Source organism: Girardinichthys multiradiatus, chromosome 5 (assembly GCF_021462225.1).
Source record: "Girardinichthys multiradiatus isolate DD_20200921_A chromosome 5, DD_fGirMul_XY1, whole genome shotgun sequence".
Lineage (NCBI taxonomy): Eukaryota > Metazoa > Chordata > Actinopteri > Cyprinodontiformes > Goodeidae > Girardinichthys > Girardinichthys multiradiatus.
The window spans coordinates 30,554,226-30,573,274 of NC_061798.1; the positions used below are offsets into that span (position 1 = coordinate 30,554,226).

Here is a 19,049-nt window from a genome sequence, read left to right on the forward strand (position 1 = left end):
GAAAGATGGATTAAGCCAATTACAGGCCAATCCAGGATGAAAACTGGTTAGAGGCTGCAAGAAAATTTAGATTGAGGCAGAAGTTCATCTTCCAGCAGAACAACAACCCATAGCATAAAGCCAGAGCTGCAACAGAATGCTTTAGATCATGGCATATTTATGTTTTAGTCAAAGTCTAGAGGCAAATCCAGATGGAAAACTGTGGCGAGACCTAAACTTTAACGTTCCCAAATCCTCTCCATCCAATCTCACTGAGCTTGAGAGATTGTAAAAATGAATAGGTTAAATTCTCTAGAGATGTAAAAAACTGGTAAAGAAATAAAGAAGACAGAAGACCTGTAGCTTTATATGCAGCTAAAGGCGGTTCTGCAAAACATTGACTCAGGGGTCTCCATCCAAAAGCCCTGCTGCACTTTCCAGATTTTTGTTTGTTTAACATTTTGAAAAAAGACATCCCTTTTATTGCTCTTAACCATTACGAGCTACCATATGTTGATCTATAACATAAAATCCCAATAAAAAGCTTTGTGGTTGTAACAGGACAAAGTAGGAAAGTTTAAGGAGTGTAAATACTCTTTCAAGGATTTGTAAGAGAAGAAACAACTGTTCCTTAAGCAAAAGAGACTGACACAGTATATTCATGAAATGATAAACTGACCCCAAAATAGTGAAATAGCAGAGCACTTTATTAAACAAGATTTGTAAAGCAGTAAAAATAAAACGTTAGTGAAAAATAAGGAATTTAAAACAATAAAACTACTCAAAGTAAACCTTTTTAAAAAGCATTCAAAGTCATATTCTCTGTAGCACAACACATCAGCCCTTTAAAGAATTTTTTCCATGTGATTTTCCTCAAATACCTGCTGAAACAAAAAAAATATAATGTAAAAGAAAATAAAACAAACTAAGATCAGATCTGAAAAACGTTTACCGTTTATTTGGCCTACCTGCACAGCGGCCGTTCATGACAGTAAAGCCTTTCCCACACTGAAAAAAAAAGAAACTCTTCAATATATAGGCTTTAAAAGATGGACATTGTCTTATGAATTAGGTCAAATTAAAAACACAAAGTAGTAAAGGCTGTGATGTGTTGGGTAAATGTTTTAATTCAACAGTCATGCTGTGAATCCGTGTTGTGTACCTGCGTGTCATTGGGAAGCATGGACATTTCTCCGTTTTTCGGGTAGGCTACTTCCACCAAAGACTTAATTTCTCCAGACTTGAGAGCTCGAGTCATTGTGGTGCCGTCCGGCCAGGAGACCTCCAGAACTTTCACCGTGTCTGTTCCTGGAAGTTACAGGTTTAAAAAAAAAAACATTGAGTGTAGAAAAAATACATTTAGGTTTTTTATTGTTTTTAATTTAAAAATACGTTTTTCTGCTTCCTGCTGAGTCCTCAAAATCTGAAGAGAACATTTGTTGCATGCCAGAGTTTTCACATCACACTGAGGCTCATTGTTTCATTACTTTAGGTCATGATGCTTTATTGAGAGATCAGTTCTTTTATTTATTTAATGTTAAACACCCTTCCCTTTCTTTATGTAGTCAAACAATGAATTGGGCTAAATTATAGATGAGAGGTGAATCAAATCAGTGTTTGCAGCCCATGTATTTATGTTTGCATTTAATTTTATCACATTGTTCACAGTGTATTCAAATACGTATGATGTTGGCCACAAGTAATAACATCCAATGTACAGGTTCATCTCATGAAGAAGAATGTTATTAATTTGTGTATTTATTTCAGTATTTAAATGAAAAAATAAAACTCAATATTTAGACCCGTTACACAGAGTGATACGTATATTTCATATGCTCCTTTCTGTTAATTGTGATGAATAAGGCTTACAGCTAGTGAGAATTTCAATTATATACAACCGACAAAAATATTGAACTTTTCCACAATATTCAATTTTTTTTAGATATACCTGTAGAACATATACATACTTTTCAGAAGGTCCACATTTATGCATTAAATAGCCTTTTTTACTGATCTTATGTAATATTCTAGTTTTCTGAAAAACTGAAGTTTTGGTTTTCATTAGCTGTAAGCAACACTCATCCAAACAAACAGAAATAAATATTTGAAACATAATTATCTGTGTGTAATGAACCTAAATAATATATGAGCCTTACTTTTTTAATTCAATGACTGAAATAAACACGTTGCTGATATTCTAATTTATTAAAGATCCACCTATACTAATAAAAATGGCATGCATACTTCGATACTGCATTTGGTTAACAGGAATTGTGGTAAAATTGAGTATCTGAGATTTGCTCAACCAACATCTTTGCTGACATGTCATCGTACCTAATCCAAAGTGGGCGACAGGCTCCATCTCACACAGGTACCCAGAGCCTCCATCGATGATGCGTGTGAGAGCTCCACTCTGAGCGGTGAAGGCCGTTACTTTGGCACCGCGAGCAAACGCCCCAAACTGGGTACGAGGAACGACTCGCAGCCAATTGTTGGATGAACCCTGACAACAAGGATGATGATGATGATTAGCTTGACAGTAATTGGGTTCAAGTCAAAATGAACAACCATGCACAGATACAAACCTGTGTGACCTTAAAGACTGAGATTGGCTGCTGGTCGCTCTCCCCGTGAGCCAGCAGAAGATCCAGCTGTCCATCCCCATCGAGGTCTGTCACAGTTCCACCTGTCCAAAACAAACAGACTCCTTTTTGCTGGCTTGACCTACTGTTACATGTAGCTGTAGTTTTATCTAATGGTTGCACCTGTACAGAAAAACAGGAAGTCAGGGTGACATCATACTGAAATTAGAGACGGCTGACCTGTTCCTCGCCCCTGTGGCTCTGCAGCATCTCCTACGTTAAGCTCCTCGATCAAAGGGTCTGCATTAGCTCTTCTCGACACCCTGCAGACAATCACCATCTGCTTAAAATGTCCAATTTAAAAATAAATCCTACGTCTATCTGTGAATGACCTACAGTATGTCTATGATTAGGAATTGAATCTCTGTAAATTTTGAAATGTAACCTGAACAATCTGTTTGGTGCGATTCCTCTGTAGGCAATATTGTTAAAGAACACCTCCAGCTCCTTGTCATTATCAAAGTCTGCAGCGATGACGGTGCGGATAGGAGATGGTGAAGCAAACTCTCCACTGGCAATATCCTACACTCAAACAATATATATATAAAGTCTTTAAAACCTCTACTTAAGCCAAGATTTTGATGATTTTTCCAAAATCTTGTCCCTTTTTTTCCTTACACGGAATTTGGAGTCGCTGGTCTGGATGTAGAGTCGGTGTGGCCCATTCCAGTTGCCGTAGACAATGTCTGTCTTTCCGTCCCCATTGAAGTCAGCCAGTGCTACTCCCCTGCCATGCTGGAACCGGTCCTCCACACCTTTATTCAAGGAAATAATAAAAACATTGAAATAAAAAATTCAATAAATGAGCTGTGCTTCATTATTGAGCTTATTTGATTTTTGCAATTATGTAATAAAAAATACTGATTTATGTACAATAAATGATAAAATATAATTAATAATAATATTGTATAAGCTGTATTTTTAATGACATTGGTCTCTGCAGGCATCCACACAGCAGTGTCTGTAAACATGTGATGAACACGTCCCACAGCTTTAAAGTCACGGAGCTGCTCCCACTGCTTCACCTTTTGTTTGCAGAATCCCTGACACCATCAGCAAATGCAAGGCACTCTTCTTGACATTTGTTTTGGCAATAGCAGCTTGAAATTTTTCACTTCAAGCTGCACACAGTCTAATATCAAATAATTTATCAAAGCCAAAATGTCACATTCTGGAGATACGTCCACCACCGATGCGGACAAAAGCCTAAAAAATGTATTGCTGGTGAACCCCAGACGCCGCTCTTTGCTGGAGTTTCTACTGGAGAGGTTGAGAGATTCTTTTTGACCTCAGATACCATCTGGCATAACAGCCTTGTTGTCACAAACGCATATGATTTAAACTTTTTAATATTGCCAGGGATTGCCAATTGTATTCAGAGACACTCTGATCATCAAAAATATTTGTCTTTGCCGTTTACTGATTACAGTCATCATTGCTGCTGGATTTTATTACATTTAGTCTTTTATCCATTATTCCCAGTCCGAAATAAATAAACTAATAAATTCTAGAAAGTAAATGTAGCAATAGGATTTTGTATACTTGAGTTCAAAATGTGTACTGTATACATGTATGCTTGACTGCTTTAATCGTACTCGTCGTCTTCCTCTTTATCCGGGACCAGGTTGCGGGGGCAGCAGACTCAGCAGAGACACCCAGACGTCCCTCTCCCCAGACACCTCCTCCAGCTCCTCCGGGGGGAGCTCAAGGCGTTCCCAGGCCAGCCAAGAGACATAGTCCCTCCAGCGTGTCCTGGGCTGTCCCCTGGGCCTCCCGGTGGGACATGCATGGAACACCTCCTAAGGAAGGCATCCAGGAGGCATCCAGTGTAGATGCCAGGGCCACCTCAACTGGCTCCTCTCAATGTGGAGGAGCAGCGGCTCTACTCCGAGCTCCCTCCTCACCCTATATCTCTAAGGGAGTGCCCAGCCACCCTAAGAAGGAAGCTCATTTCAGCCGCTTGTATCCGGGATCTCGTTCTTTCGGTCATGACCCAAAGTTCATGGCCATAGGTGAGGGTAGGAACGTAGACTGACCAGTAAATAGAGGGCTCAGCTCTCTCTTCACCACAACGGACCGGCACAGCGCCCCCATTACTGCGGCAGCCACACCAATCCGTCTGTCGATCTCCTGCTCCATTCTTCCCTCACTCGTGAACAAGACCTCGAGATACTTGAACTCCTCCACTTGAGTCAGGAACTTCCCTCCAACCTGAAGAGGACAAGCCACCCTTTTCCGGTCGAGAACCATGGCCTCGGACTTGGAGGAGCTGATCTTCATCCCAGGCGCTCCACACTCGGCTGTGAACCGCCCCAGTGCATACTGTAGGTCTTGGCTAGAGGGGGCCAGCAGGACCACGTCATCTGCAAAAAGAAGAGACGAAATCCACTGGTCCCCAAACCAGACCCCCTCCGGCCCTTGGCCCTAGAAATTCTGTCCATAAAAGTTGTGAACAGGACCAGTGACAAAAGGCAGCCCTGCTGGAGTCCAACATGCACCGGGAACAGGTCCGACTTTGTGCCGGCAATGTGGACCAAACTCCTGCTCCGCTCGTACAAGGACCGGATGGCCCCTAATAAAGGGCCCCCAATTCCATACTCCTGGAGCACCCCCCACAGGGCACCACGAGGGACACAGTCAAATGCTTTCTCCAGGTCCACAAAACACATGTGGAGTGGTTGGGCAAACTCCCATGAACCCTCGAGCACCCTGTAGAGGATGTAGAGCTGGTCTAGTGTTCCACGGCCGGGCTGAAAACCACACTGCTCCTCCTGAAGCCGAGGTTCGACTATCGGCCGGACTCTCCTCTCCAATACCCTGGCGTAGGCCTTACCAGGGAGGCTGAGGAATGTGATCCCCCTGTAGTTGGAACACACCCTCCGGTCACCCCTCTTGTGAAGGGGGACCACCACCCCAGTCTGCCAGGCCAGAGGCACTGTCCCCGACTGCCACATAATGTTGAAGAGGCGTGTCAACCATCACAGCCCCACAACATCCAGAGACTTGAGGCAGGATTGAGGAGATCCTCGAAGTACTCCTTCCACTGCCCGATAATGTCCCCAGTCGAGGTCAGCACCCTCCCACCCCCACTATAAACAGCGAAGCACTGCTTCCCCCTCCTGAGCCGCCGGACGGTTTGCCAGAATTGCTTGGAGGCCAACTGGTAGTCCTTCTCCATGGCCTCACCGAACTCCTCCGAGGCCCGCGTTTATGCCTCTGCCACAGGCCGGGCCACGGCACGCTTGGCCTCAGGGTACCTGTCAGCCGCCTTAGGAGTCCCACAAGCCAACCACAGCTGATAGAACTCCTTCTTCAGCTTGACAGCGTCCCTTACTGCTGGTGTCCACCACCGGGTTCGGGGATTGCAGCTGCGACAGGCACCGCAGACCTTACGGCTGCAGCTACGGGCAGCAGCATCGACAATAGATGCAGAGAACATGGTCCACTCGGACTCTATGTCTCCAACATCCACCGGAATCTGGTCAAAGCTCTCTCGGAGGTTGGAGTTGAATACATCCCTGGCCAAGGGCTCCGCCACACGTTCCCAGCAGACCCTCATTATGCGCTTGGGCCTGCCAAGTCTGTCCGGCTTTCTCCTCTTCCAGCGGATCCAACTCACCACCAGGTGGTGATCAGTGGACAGCTCAGCTCCTCTCTTCACCCAAGTGTCCAAAACATGCGGCCTAAGATCTGATGATACAACAACAAAGTCGATCATCGATCTCCTGCCTAGGGTGTCCTGGTGCCTAGTGCACTGATGGACACCCTTATGTTTGAACATGGTGTTCATTATGGACAATCCGTGACTAGCACAGAAGTCCAATAACGAAACACCATTTGGATTCAGATCGAGGAGGCCATTCCTCCCGATCACGCCTCTCCAGGTGTCACTGTCATTCCCCACGTGGGCGTTGAAGTCCCCCAGCAATTGACTTCTTTTATTTGAGTGTAAATATTTGTGGCAGCTGTATTTTTATTTTAAATTATTATTTCTTAGCACTGGAATTCTTTGATTTATGACTGGATTTTTCCATATTTTTCCATGTGATATCATGCTATTGCAATAAATAATAAAAGGTTATTTACAAATGTAAATAAAGTTAATCAGTAGTGCCGATATTTGTGCGGGACACGGTGATATACATTTAACCCGATATTTAACCAGACAAGAAAGTACTCCTGCACCAGTGCGCCTGAATTTTTTGTCCTTTCTCAGCTCTGTGCTCTTAACTCCCAGTTGCTGGTGGCTGAAAGCCGATCATACAGAGCCTGGATCTGCTGGAGGTTTCTACATGTTAAAAAGAAGCTGTCCCTCTCTACTGTGGCCACATGCTTGCTCAGGAGGAGAGATTGTTGTAAACTCTTGGTTGTACTGTATTATATTTACACTCAAGCTGTACAGGATCTGAATGTAACTATATGGATAGTTTGTATTGCTATGACAACAATAAACTGCATATGTACTAACCTGTTTGTAAAGTGGCTTGAGATGACATCTGTGGTAATTTGGTGTTTTATAAGTAAAATAAATTGAACTGAGTTATATTATTGGTCTTTAGTTAAACAGAGGAAAAGGATAAAGTGTGAAACCAAAAGCTTTAAAGCTTAATATGTATTAAATATTATTTACACCCTTCAGATTAAATTTTCTTCTCTATCAGTTGTTTTCTTACCTGCCTGCTGGGCCATGTCCACAAACGTCCCATCTCCATTGTTCTTGAACAGGAAGTTGGCACCGTTCTCATTGTCGCAGAACACGTCCGACCTCATCTGGTTCAGGATTGGTCCAACAACCACACCGCGACCACCTAAAGAGCAAGCAGACCATGAAGGTTTCTGCTCTGGTCATAATAGCCTTAAAAAGTGGGATGCTTCAGCTCTGCAGCTTCCTCTCTGACCTGTGAGCTTGTTGACCCCGGCTGTAGCAGCAACGTCAGCGATGGCAATGACTCCTCTGGACACATCACTAGCGGTCTCATCCATTTCTAAGAGTGTGTGTGGACCAACGCTGCCTTGAGCATAGTTCGCCACGTAGATGGAGTACCGGCCTGTTCCCTGGAAAACACCACACAAGTTCGAGTAAAATATTCTTAGAAAACAACAGGCCAAAACTGCAGAGAAACCCTGAGCAAATACCTTTCTGTCGACACATGCAACTGAACGTCCAGCCATTTGATTGGCAACACCACGGCCGATATTGAGTTCGTCGCTGAGCAGATCTTCATAGCGGCCGTTGCGAAACTTGAAGAGCTTGTCTGAATATGTTGCCCGTCCTGCATAAACACAGTCATTCAGATACGCTTGATATATTTGCAGCTAATTTGGATTGTTAAATCTTGTGGTTTTAGGAAAGTCATATTTACCAGAGTAGGCATTGTTTGTATTGAGGAAATAGATCTCTTCAAGTCCGTCTCCATCCACATCACATGCAGTAACACCGATAGCATTTCCTGCTCTGTCCCTCAGTGCATAGTATGGGGAGTTTCTGTCATCAATGGCAATGTTTACCAGCTTACTTAGGGTGCGGTCGTACTTCAGCACCAGATTCGGACCGTTGTACCTGGGGGAGAACAGATCAGGTGTTTGTTTAACTCACACAAGACATCCTCCCATCCCATATATTTACAAATATTACCACTCACCCTGCAACCACCACTTCTAGGTCACTGCCACCGTCCACGTTTGTGACAGCCATGCCGTAGTTGAGCTGTGTGGGATTGTTCACACTGTCAGGTGGCAGCACAGTCTGTGTTACAACCTGGAGCATGGGGGCCGAGTTCTGACCATCAGACCGATGCCACAGTGTAATCAGGAGGAGCAGCAATCCTGAACCCAACATGACTAAAACCTTGTGAAAAGAAGGAACAAGTCTAGTTAATGAAGCTCAGCTTAAAATGAGGAATTTTATTGGTTTATTGTTGGAATAAATTAAAACAAAGAAAGTGATAGTGCCTTGTAAAAATATTCATAACCCTTGACGTTTTGCACATTTTGTCACATTACAACTACACACATCTATGTATTTTATGGGTTTCATGTGATACATCAAAGCAAAAATAAAATTATGAAGAAGAAGGAAAAGCAGTAAAGAAATAAATAAGTAAATAAAATGTTTTGCACTTAAATCTAAAAGGAAGTGGTGCATTTCTATTTGGTCCCTTTCACTCCGATGCCCCTCTTTAAAATGCAGTGGAGCCACTTAACTTCAGAAGTCAATAAAATAGCGTAGAGTATAGGGATACTTATACAAGTCACTTTATTCTCTTCTCTTCTCTTCTGTTTTTTTTTTTTTATTTATAAAAACCTTTCTTAAACATTTAACATGCTTCTAGAAACAAAAAACAATGGTGATAATGATTAGTTACAAATACTATTTTCTGCATTTCTGCTCATTTCTAAGACAACAGAAATTATAAATTGTATACTAAATTTATATTTCCTTAACATAAATTTCACCAATAGAGCACAGTCGCTAACAAACACTGCATAATACTCTCTTACCGTGTCAGTGAATAGAGATACACAGATGTTCACAGCGCACGGCTTTATAAAACGAGCTTAGCGATGTAGGACCTTACACAACTCCTACATTTAGCATTTATGAAACATCTTGTATAATGTTCGGGAAATCTAACCAATCACAGAGCACGCTTCTGAACACTAAGGATTTTGTCCAATTGGTGTCCCGTATTTTGTGGGCGCTTCGCTGAGACCTTGGGTACGCTCCCTGACGGTCTGCCGGCGATGGTTATAGTCAATCACGAAGCGGAATGGAAGGATTGTGCAAATGAGCTCGTCGGTCACTATATCAGGCGTACCTGTTCAATTGTTTGTTAACACAAACGGCATATTCTCCAAAGTCTTGGCACAGCTCAATGCATTTAGGCATCTACACGTGACAAAGACACAAATGAGCTTCAGAATGAGGAAGAAAAGGTATTGAAGTGACTTTGAATGTGGCATGACTGTTGGTGCCAGATATACTGGTAGGAGTATTTCAGAAACTGTAGATCTACTTGGTTTTTTAGACACAACCATTTTTCAGGCAGTTCTGTGGAAAAAATGTCTTGTAGATTTCAGAGATCAGGTGAGATCAAGTCTCTTGGAGATTATACAATACAAGGCATCAGTAGCTCAAATAACCACTCCTTACAAACAAGGTTTGCAGAATAGCAACCCTAAATGCACAACACATCAAACAGAAGATCAAACCAAGTAGCGTTCCTGTCTGAAAAGAACGGGAAACTGAGGCTACAATTCAAAAGGGCTCTCTAAACCTGGACCACAGATTGGAAAAATGTTGTATCTGATGTGTCAGAATATGATGTAAACAACATAAAAGCATAGATCCATCCTGCCTGTAACAATCGTTTAGGGTTGTGATGATGTATTTTCTTGGCCTAGTTTGGGCCCTTTAGTATCAATTGGGCAAAATTGAAACGCCTCAGCCTTTGCTGACCATGCCCATTCCCTTATGACCACAGTGTACCCTTCCTTTGATGGCGTCCTGTTGGATAATGCTCCATGTCACAAAGCCCAAATCGTGCCAAATGGTCTTTTGAACATGGCAATGAATTCATTGTACTGCAGTGAACTCAGTTAAGTCTTCAAGGAGAAAGGTTCTGGCTCTTTTCTGCAAAAAATGCCTTAAATTCACCCCTGAGAGATTTCTGTTTAAAGACACAAGGGAGAGTTTATTGAAGCAACTTGATTGAACATCTTCATGCACAGCACTACCTGTCAACGTTTATCTGATGTATTAAGTCATTTACCTCAGACAATGTAAATAAGCATGAAACATAAATGACCACGGATTAAGTCCTTGCTAAAATCAAGCTTGTACTTGATCATATTCTGCAGATTCACCTCATTATCATTCAAAACTATTTTGCATCCTGGCACGGCAACAAAATATCATTATTTTACTTACATGAGCAATGTGCCTGGAAAAAAAAACATACCAGTGCATTAAGGGGTATATCTGACCTACATCAGCTGATGCGGAACCACGCCAACCTGGCGCACTGTTTCCTCGCCGGTTAAAAAATGGTGCGACCCCAATTCCGTTGCTTGAGCTATAATTTATATTAAAATAAATACATTGATTCATCTTAACTACAAAGACATAGGCCTATTAAGGCAGCCCATGTTTATTTAATATTCTAACTCGATGTGTATAAAAGCTGCTTCCCTTTGTTAAGGCTTGTTTAGGTGCAGGACAGGGACACAGAGAACTATATTTCCCAAGATGCTTTGCTATGCTTTCGTAATAGAACGCGACAAAATCTGTTTCCTAAACAAACCAAACACGGGTAAGCTTAAAGCGCAAATTCATCTCAAGTTTGACTATTTTGAAGGAAAAATATATACTTTGAGTATTTTTTTGATAATGTTTTAGCTGTGCTATTCATAGATAATATTTAACTTCTCAGCGAAGGGAGAGGTTTACTTAGCGAAACTAGCTAAATGTTTCGAGTAAGGTGTCCGAAGATGTCTTAGACGGAATTACATTTTAATGATACACGTCTAAACACTAATAACTATTTTAAGATTAAAATAAAATCAAAATACCTTTACACTTAATTAGTTGCTGTAAAAGTGAAACTCTCCGCTTCCTGCTGTATCCAGATGTTTTAATTTAAACATGGAGAAGGAACAGCCAAAAGAAGAGCCAAAGGAAGACTGCGCTCCCACCCAGCCGACATCTACAGCTCCCTGTCATTCAAAGAGGCCCAGCCAGGCTCTGTACGCCCCTAAACCGCGACGCCAGGCCACTAAAGACAAAGTTCAGACTCAGGGAGAAGATAATCCAAAACCCAAACCCCGATACACAGACAAGGCACGAAAGAACGCCAAAAACAGGAAGGACAAGGCTAACACCACAGCACCTGTTGGAGAGGGAGACGCTCAGAGCAGTGATGTGAAGGAGGAGAGGCTACAGGAGGCAGAGGCGGTGGTTAATGGGCAAGAAGAGGCTGAAGCTTCCTCACAGCTGGATGAATCTCCTCAGGATGAAAAAGCAGAGGAGGAAGAGGAGAGCTGGGAAACGTTGTTCAATGATGATGGGGACTGTTTAGATCCACATCTGCTGGAAGAGGTGAGAGCTTTTTGGGTTTTAGCATCTCTGAATTTCAATCAGCATTCATGTTCTCCAACATATTGTTGTATTGTTGTACTTTTACTATGCACAGTATCAGCTGTTAAGCATGGTGGTGGGAGTATCATGCTTAGGATCTTTTTAGCTACCGAAGGTACTTCTGCATTCCACAATGATGGTGAATTAATGAAGGGCTGTCTCTAAATTCTTCAACTACACCTCCAACCAACAGCTACATTGTTAAACACATTGGCGCGATTAGGCTTTCCAGCAGGATAATGGTCCCAAACATTTAAAATTAGAATGAATAAATCTGGCTCAGGTTAAGCTACTGGAATGGACCATTATGGACTCTAGTTGAAAGGCAGGTCCAGGCTAGGAAAACAATCAGTTTGAATGACCTCTACCATTTCTAATTATAAGAGTGGTCAAACATCCAGCCTCTGCAACTTAGTGATGCACATTTAACCAAATATTTTTTTAGGCGTATGTATACATTTGATCCTGCATGCAAACGTTTTACCTTCTTTGGATTAAACCATATCCACATTAAATTAAAACATTTGCACTCATTTGATGTTTTTGAAGTTTCCTGAAGTTAAAGTTACACAATTATTCCACAATGAAAAATTAACCATTGAAATAAATCATCAAAAGTCTCAAATTGGTTAGACATTCATGCCGATGATGACCATAAATGAACTTTTCCTCAGAGCTGTGCATGTTCAGCCGAACTTCAGCGTAAACACACCATGGGAGCAAAATACAACCGTCTCCTTTCAGTCACATCTTCCTCTGTCTCTCACTGCTCCAGCTGGCTGTGAGGGAGGGCAGAAAGAAGAAGTCGCTACAGGAACCTAGATTTGACTACTACAACATGGAGATGGACGACGAAGAAGACATCGACCTCACAGAGGACGAACTTTCTCATATTGTGGAAATCTACGACTTCCCCACAGAGTTTAAGACGGAAGACCTTCTCAAGTTATTTCAGTGCTACCAGTATGCATGCATCAATCTGATTCCTCAACTTTTTTTGGGAAAATTAGTTTTTACTTTGATAAGTATTCTTTGTTTAAATCAGAGTAGTGATTCTGTAGTCCTGAGTTTTTCCAAAATTAAAGACAGTTAAGCATTAGTTGCCTTCTTTCTTGTTCATGCTTTACATTCCTGAATCTGCATCTAGTCTATTTTCAATAAGGCCCCATGACATAAATGTATGGGTTTTATTGAATGTTTCTTTACTTTGTTTATTTATTTAAACTTTAGAAAGTTTGGAGTAATTTTTTGCTGTGCAGGTGTTTTTTGCTGTGCACTGCTTTGCAAAATAAGAAGCAAGTTTATGGCCTAGCCGATCAAATGACACCACATTTTTGACTTATTATTGTTACATTATAGGTTGGCAACAACTTAATCATAAAGTGTTGATGCATTCTTTAAGTATGAAGCATGCCCAACACACCTGACCTGATCTAGTTTGACCTAAAACGCCTCCATATGTTCAATTTTAAAATGGAGAGTTTAAATCACTAGGGTGAGAGCCCTTTTTGATTGACAGTTGTTAGGTTTTATGAAACGATCTGTACTGGGTTCATGTGACTGCTGGCTGTGTTTTCAGACAGAGAGGATTTGACATCAAATGGATTGACGACACACATGTCCTGGGTCTGTTCTCCAGCCCCATAGCAGGTCAGTGAAGCTTTGCCTCACTTTAAGCACAATTACTGGAACGATGCTGATCATTTTCTCCCTAACACATTTTGTACTTCTCCAGTTTGTGCCATTTCATACCCAACATTTAGGTTAATCTGCTACTGAATGTTATGTACCAATCAAGTATCAATTCATACCCTCCTTGGAGATGTGTCATACCTGCTTTAACTGCCAGTGATTTAAAGTAATCTTTTATTATCTGCTTATAGTCTACTGTAAGGAAACCTGTTAATATGGGGTCCAAGCTTAGATTTTAGAGCAGGGGTCTGAAATAGTTTGTTTATGGAAGCAAAGACAGGGAAGTTGGGGGGAAACGTTCATGGATGTGTATGAAACATGGTGCATTAACACAGAGCCTTACACAATACATCAGTAAGTGTATCAAAATATATATTGTAATATAATTGGAGACCATTTCCTTTTCCCCTGTGCTTTAAGCCGACTTTGTTTTTGTTTCACAAATTTGAGTCCGAGTTGTTCTGTTTTGAAATTTGCTTTTTTTGTTTGTTTTCACTTTTCAGCCCGAGAAGCTCTAAGAACCAAAAACCCACTAATGAAGTTGAGACCACTTTCCAAATCCTCCAACGCCACAAAGGCTAAAGCCCGCAGCTGCTCAGGTACGAATGCACATATCTGTTTTTTTACTGTACATTACTGTTTCTGTAGTGTTTTGACACCAGGGGTTGGGCTAGATGGTTAAAAACAGAACAATTAGGGCAAGAAACAAACTTTAACCAGTTGATGTAATTTTGTACAATTGACATTTATCAAATACGTTATTGTACTTAACACTTGAAGTACGTCCAGTCTCAGACTGTTTTGCCTAATTAAAAAAATATATATATTTAGCACAAGCACTGAGGTAAGATGCACTCGTGCCTTATAAACGTTCTACCCAACAGTATTTGATACCAATTACCATTGAACACTGAAAAAGTGATAATGTTTTTAATAGATTCATCTTTGAGAAGATATTGTTAGTTAATTCAACTAGGAAAAAAAAAACAAAGGAAAAAATAAAATGCTTGCATTTTCTTGTGTGCAGTTTAGTTTTATCAGGGATGCCGGTTGAATAATTCAGGATCATTTGACCCTGGAATGTGCAACAACAGGTTTGGTTATTTAATTTTAGCCAAACAACTTTTGTTCGGTCCTGTGAATACCAGCCCAAAGGGGCGTGGTATTTCAGAACAATAGATGAAAGAGGTGATTTGAGCTGTGGCGTTCTGGAACAGCAAGCCCTGCCCACAAATAAAGAATAAACATAAACAGCGACTTTACAAAATAGAGCAATTTACTAACAAAAATAATCCATCTCCATTCTAAATACTAGGCTTGCAGGTCTTTGAATGAAAGCATAAGGAAAACTAATAAACTACAAAAAAAACAGGACACAAGTATAAAACGCTAATCAATAGAAATGATGCAATGATATAACAGTTCAGTGTGGATATTTATGTTTAAGAACGAAGTTTTATTTTGAGGAATTTGGAGTGAGGCCAAATTTATTTTAAAACTGCTTAAGAACAACAATCTGTTTGCGTTACAACCAGTTCACAGTGCAAACCAGAAGGGTAAATACAATATTTTTTCAATAACACAATAGTATTATTTGCCGAATTAGAAATCAATAACCTTTTGGACGATTAATTGTTGTTAACTAGCCACCACTGTGGATGATTTGTGAACGGAGTGAGGAGCTACTGACGTGGCGGCGAGGAACGTTTTTAGCCTCTCACAAGATGGCGAACGAACAGATGAGAGGAGGTCACACCCGGGTTAACGGTTTAGCTGCACAAAGGACAAATATCAGTCTTTATTCAACAGCCTTTCTAAGTCCCACAGATACTTTTAAATGGACGAGCTGTGCTGCAAACACAGCTGATCTGTTGGTGGTTCCTGCAAAGCCGAGCAATTGGCTTTTAGCATGTTTTTAAAGAGATATTTGGATATTTTAGCAGCTTATGTAGAGGAGATGGAAGGAAAATCCAAACAGTACCTCTTACATGGACCGTTCTGATGAACAGGAGGACAGGAGGTCCGAAGGGGGAGATGTAGAAGCTGTGGTACCTGTGAATAAAGGAGGCTGCTCTCGGTCTAGCTGCTGGGGCAGGTTTCTGCTTCTCTGTACGCTTCAGGCAAGCAGAGCTGTGTTTTTTTTATGCCATGTTCTTCAAGCAGTGGGAAAAATCGCTTTGATTTGATACACCGTCTCTTCCTTGGGAATCTCTGACTCAGATTCTTTTCCTGCAGAAGCCCAGAATGAAAGGTTGAGGCGACTAGCCTTATTTTGGCCGTTTTTAGATCTATGGTTACACAGATATCAGATCGCACTCAACTTTGGATCCAGTAGCCCTTTACTCGACCCGCGAGATCAGAACAGTCAGATGTCAGGTCTTCGCTATGCAACCGGTTGATGGTTGCAGGTGAAGAGGGCGAACAGAGCTGCGACCAAGAGATTTGTACTATAGTGTCATGGAGATCCCAGCTGTGATTCCTCCTTCTTGGGGCTGTCCTGAAAGTAGGTTAATGCTTTTCATCGTGAGATTCAGAGTTTTACCAGTCTCCTTGTTTTTGTGCTTCAGATGTTGTTCTCCATCCATGGCTGGGCCAAACAAATCCAAAACCGATTTTTATTACAGAAATACAGAAATATCTTTAACTATCTTTACCTTAGGTACCATAGTACCTAAAACATTTTAACTCGTGTTCTTATCATTCTCAGACTACCTCCTGCCTGCTAAAGAGCGACCCCAGACAAGTGCTGCGCTGGCTCGGAAGCTTGTGATCGGAGCGCTCGGTATGAAAAGCAACTTAACGAAGGAGCAGAGAGAGGCAGAGAGGAAGAAACTCCAGCAGGCAAAAGGTACATTTACTCAGACACATTAAGTTTATCTTTCTGTTGGTATGTTGAGGTTGCAGTGAATAATTTATTTTTCGGTATCCTAAAAATACCTCTCAAAGTACCCGTCTCTTTGGCTGAAATAAGAATTTAATGAAATACGGAGCAACCCCTTACCTGACAGTATATGTGCATGCACTGCAGGGTTTCTATCACAAGAGGGAGCTGTTTGTACATCTTTACAGAACCGAATGGAAAGATGCAAACTGATGCCAAGAGACGTCCATCAGTTGCTGTGCACATCACTGCAGCTCTATAATCAGCACAGCAGCCATTTTCCTTCATGGAGGGAACATAAGTATATAGGCACGGAAAACCACAACTGCAGGCCAACGAACAGTGAGTCCAGGAAGCAGAGGTCCGGACTGCAGCAAACTAAAAACAGCTTCTTTGTTCTCAGCATAGGCACACCACCATGGTGTTTATTTAAGATCTGTAAATGCACAGTAAATGTGAGTACAGAACAGCGTCATGTATTAAACGGTATGTTCTGGGAAGTGATGCCACATATAAATAAAAATGGCTAACAGCTGGCCTTTCAATCTGCCACCTCTCCTCACATCCCTACTTGTGGTGAAGACTGATATATATTTAGATCAATGAATCACCTTCAGGGAGTTTTTTTTTTCTAGTGATGCTTCCACGTCTTCATGTGTGTAACATGTCTGCACGTGATTTACCTTTCAGAACAAAAGCATCTGGCAGCCAAACAAAGAGAAGATGCTTGGGAGGGGAAGTGAAAATGGACACGTCTTTTTTTTTTCTTTTTGAAAACTACTTGAAATTCAACTTCAGCTCTTTTTTGTTTTTCCAGTCATGATCTGGGCAAAAACCAGGACTCATTCATGTGTATTAAAGCTCTGATGATTTTCCAGCTGTTATGGTAAAATTATTTTCTGTTCTGATCCAAAGCTTTTATGTGACTCTATATATGTTTTAAAAGAGATAAACTGTTTGTATGATGAAGACATTGTTGAATTTGATGCCAGCTAAAGTCGATCATTCTAATTATTACTGTTCCCAGTTATAGCTAACATTTTTACCCTCACACCAGTGTCAGACCAGCCACTGCCAAACTCAAGCGTTAATTTTAAAACTATGAGTTAAAACGTAATGTATCGTGTATATTTTTGTTGTTTTGCTGTTCAGGTCTTGTAAAGAAGCTGTCCTATTTGTTAAAGCCAGCTTACTGTTTTAATTCATTTATGGTTTTATCCCAGATATTAAACTTGTTCAAAGTCTGTGTAGATAGTTGATGTGTGAAGACCAGTAAGGGGAAATAAGAGGCTTAACAATCTCTCTTGTTTGTAAGCTTGAATACATTTTTTCATGTTTATTTCTGAAACAAATGTGTTTTAGTTGTATGAGTTGATGCATCAACGAGTGAAAATAAAGCACAAACCCAGATCAGAGTTGTGATTGTTTTTTTCTTTACTGGCTGAGAATTTATTTGATGCAAAAAAAAAAGTGAAAAGCAAGAAGGAAAGGATACGTGCTGTTTAACAATTTTTCACGAAGAAAAATTTGACAAGTATGGTGTGTAAAGGTTTAGGTCTCTTGCTTTAGGGTTATGTCTCTGCCAGCTTTGCACACCTAGAGGCTGAAGGTTTTGGTCATTATTTTCCAACAGGTTATCTTCCAGTATCGCTTTGTGTTTATCTCCATCGACCTTCCCATCAGCTCTGATTAGCCTCCTGCCTCTGCAGAACAAAAGCATAGCATCACATGTCCTCCAGAGTTACCAAGGACCTCGTGGCTGCTTCTCCAATTAATGCTTTACTTTCCTTACCTGTTGGTTTGATGTGGATCCTGTTTACTAATTAGGTGACTTCTAAAGGCAGTTGGTTGCACTGGCTGCTATTCATGGGTATGAAAGTAAAGAAGGCTAAATATAAATGCACCTATCTTGTTTCTGATTTTTATTTGTATTTTTTTTACCTTCAGATATAAAATTATGAACAATTACTACTTTTGTAGGTCTGTCATATAACATCCCACCAAAACACATTGTCACATTTCAACCACAACTCCAGAGTGTTAAAAAGTTCAATGGGCTGTGAAAACATTTGCAAGAGACTAGATATCTTACTCATTTTTTCCTGGAAAGTTTTGGACTAGAGATGTTTTTCTAGAGTCAAACGTATCTAACATGATAGTCTCAGATTCAGCCCTCTAATTCGGGCTTAGCTTTCTTAAGAGAGCTTCCTCTGGTGTACACACACACACACACATCTCATGAACAGGAGTGTGTTCTGGCAGCTGGAGACAGACGCCTCCGCTGCGACTTCACCCAGCTGACCACAGACCATGTGGCAATGTAGCTCACACGCTTCCTCTGCCAGAAATCACGCCATGTTTGACTAACCGACGTGCATTTAGAGCCTCCAATTAATCATTTCGTCTCAGGGTACCTTATATCAAAACTAATGTTAATTTGAGTCTATTTTTCTGCAGACCTCGAGTGGCTATTCAGCAAAGTGATCCGACAGATTGCCCAAAAAATTTGAAAAATGATGTTGCCTTCATTCAGTTATTTATCAGAACATTGACATGAATCTCCCCCTGCAGAGCATCTTATCTGGTCAGCGCAAAGCTGGTTTGAGAAAGTTATTTTGGTAACATTGTGAGAGCTAAATTAAATGCAGCTACAGGTCCTTCTCAAAATATTAGCATATAGTGATAAAGTTCATTATTTTCCGTAATGTCATGATGAAAA

The 19,049-nt window shown here is 41.1% G+C and overlaps 2 protein-coding genes across 3 annotated transcripts; one reads left to right on the top strand and one right to left on the bottom strand.

Annotated features, from left to right (window-relative positions):
• Positions 1–665: 665 nt before the first annotated feature.
• Positions 666–10,605, bottom strand: crtac1a (cartilage acidic protein 1a). Of its 2 annotated transcripts, none has more exons than XM_047365641.1 (14): positions 10,552–10,605; positions 8,264–8,469; positions 7,985–8,181; positions 7,758–7,894; positions 7,520–7,676; positions 7,295–7,429; positions 3,240–3,376; positions 3,007–3,143; positions 2,802–2,884; positions 2,565–2,665; positions 2,314–2,482; positions 1,142–1,287; positions 948–987; positions 666–860 (listed from the first exon to the last, which is right to left on the bottom strand). In XM_047365641.1, the coding sequence occupies exons 1-14, from the start codon at positions 10,588–10,590 to the stop codon at positions 853–855; spliced, it is 1,692 nt and encodes a 563-aa protein (XP_047221597.1). In that variant the 5' UTR covers positions 10,591–10,605; the 3' UTR covers positions 666–852. The 2 variants fall into 2 exon arrangements, with proteins under 2 accessions (XP_047221597.1, XP_047221596.1); XM_047365640.1 differs by having other exon boundaries at positions 666–863.
• Positions 10,606–10,794: 189 nt separating this feature from the next.
• r3hcc1l (R3H domain and coiled-coil containing 1-like) lies at positions 10,795–17,745 on the top strand. The gene is made up of 7 exons (XM_047365642.1): positions 10,795–10,933; positions 11,250–11,718; positions 12,533–12,720; positions 13,337–13,407; positions 13,953–14,048; positions 16,157–16,297; positions 17,021–17,745. The coding sequence occupies exons 2-7, from the start codon at positions 11,266–11,268 to the stop codon at positions 17,071–17,073; spliced, it is 1,002 nt and encodes a 333-aa protein (XP_047221598.1). The 5' UTR covers positions 10,795–10,933; positions 11,250–11,265; the 3' UTR covers positions 17,074–17,745.
• The last annotated feature ends 1,304 nt before the right edge of the window (positions 17,746–19,049 follow it).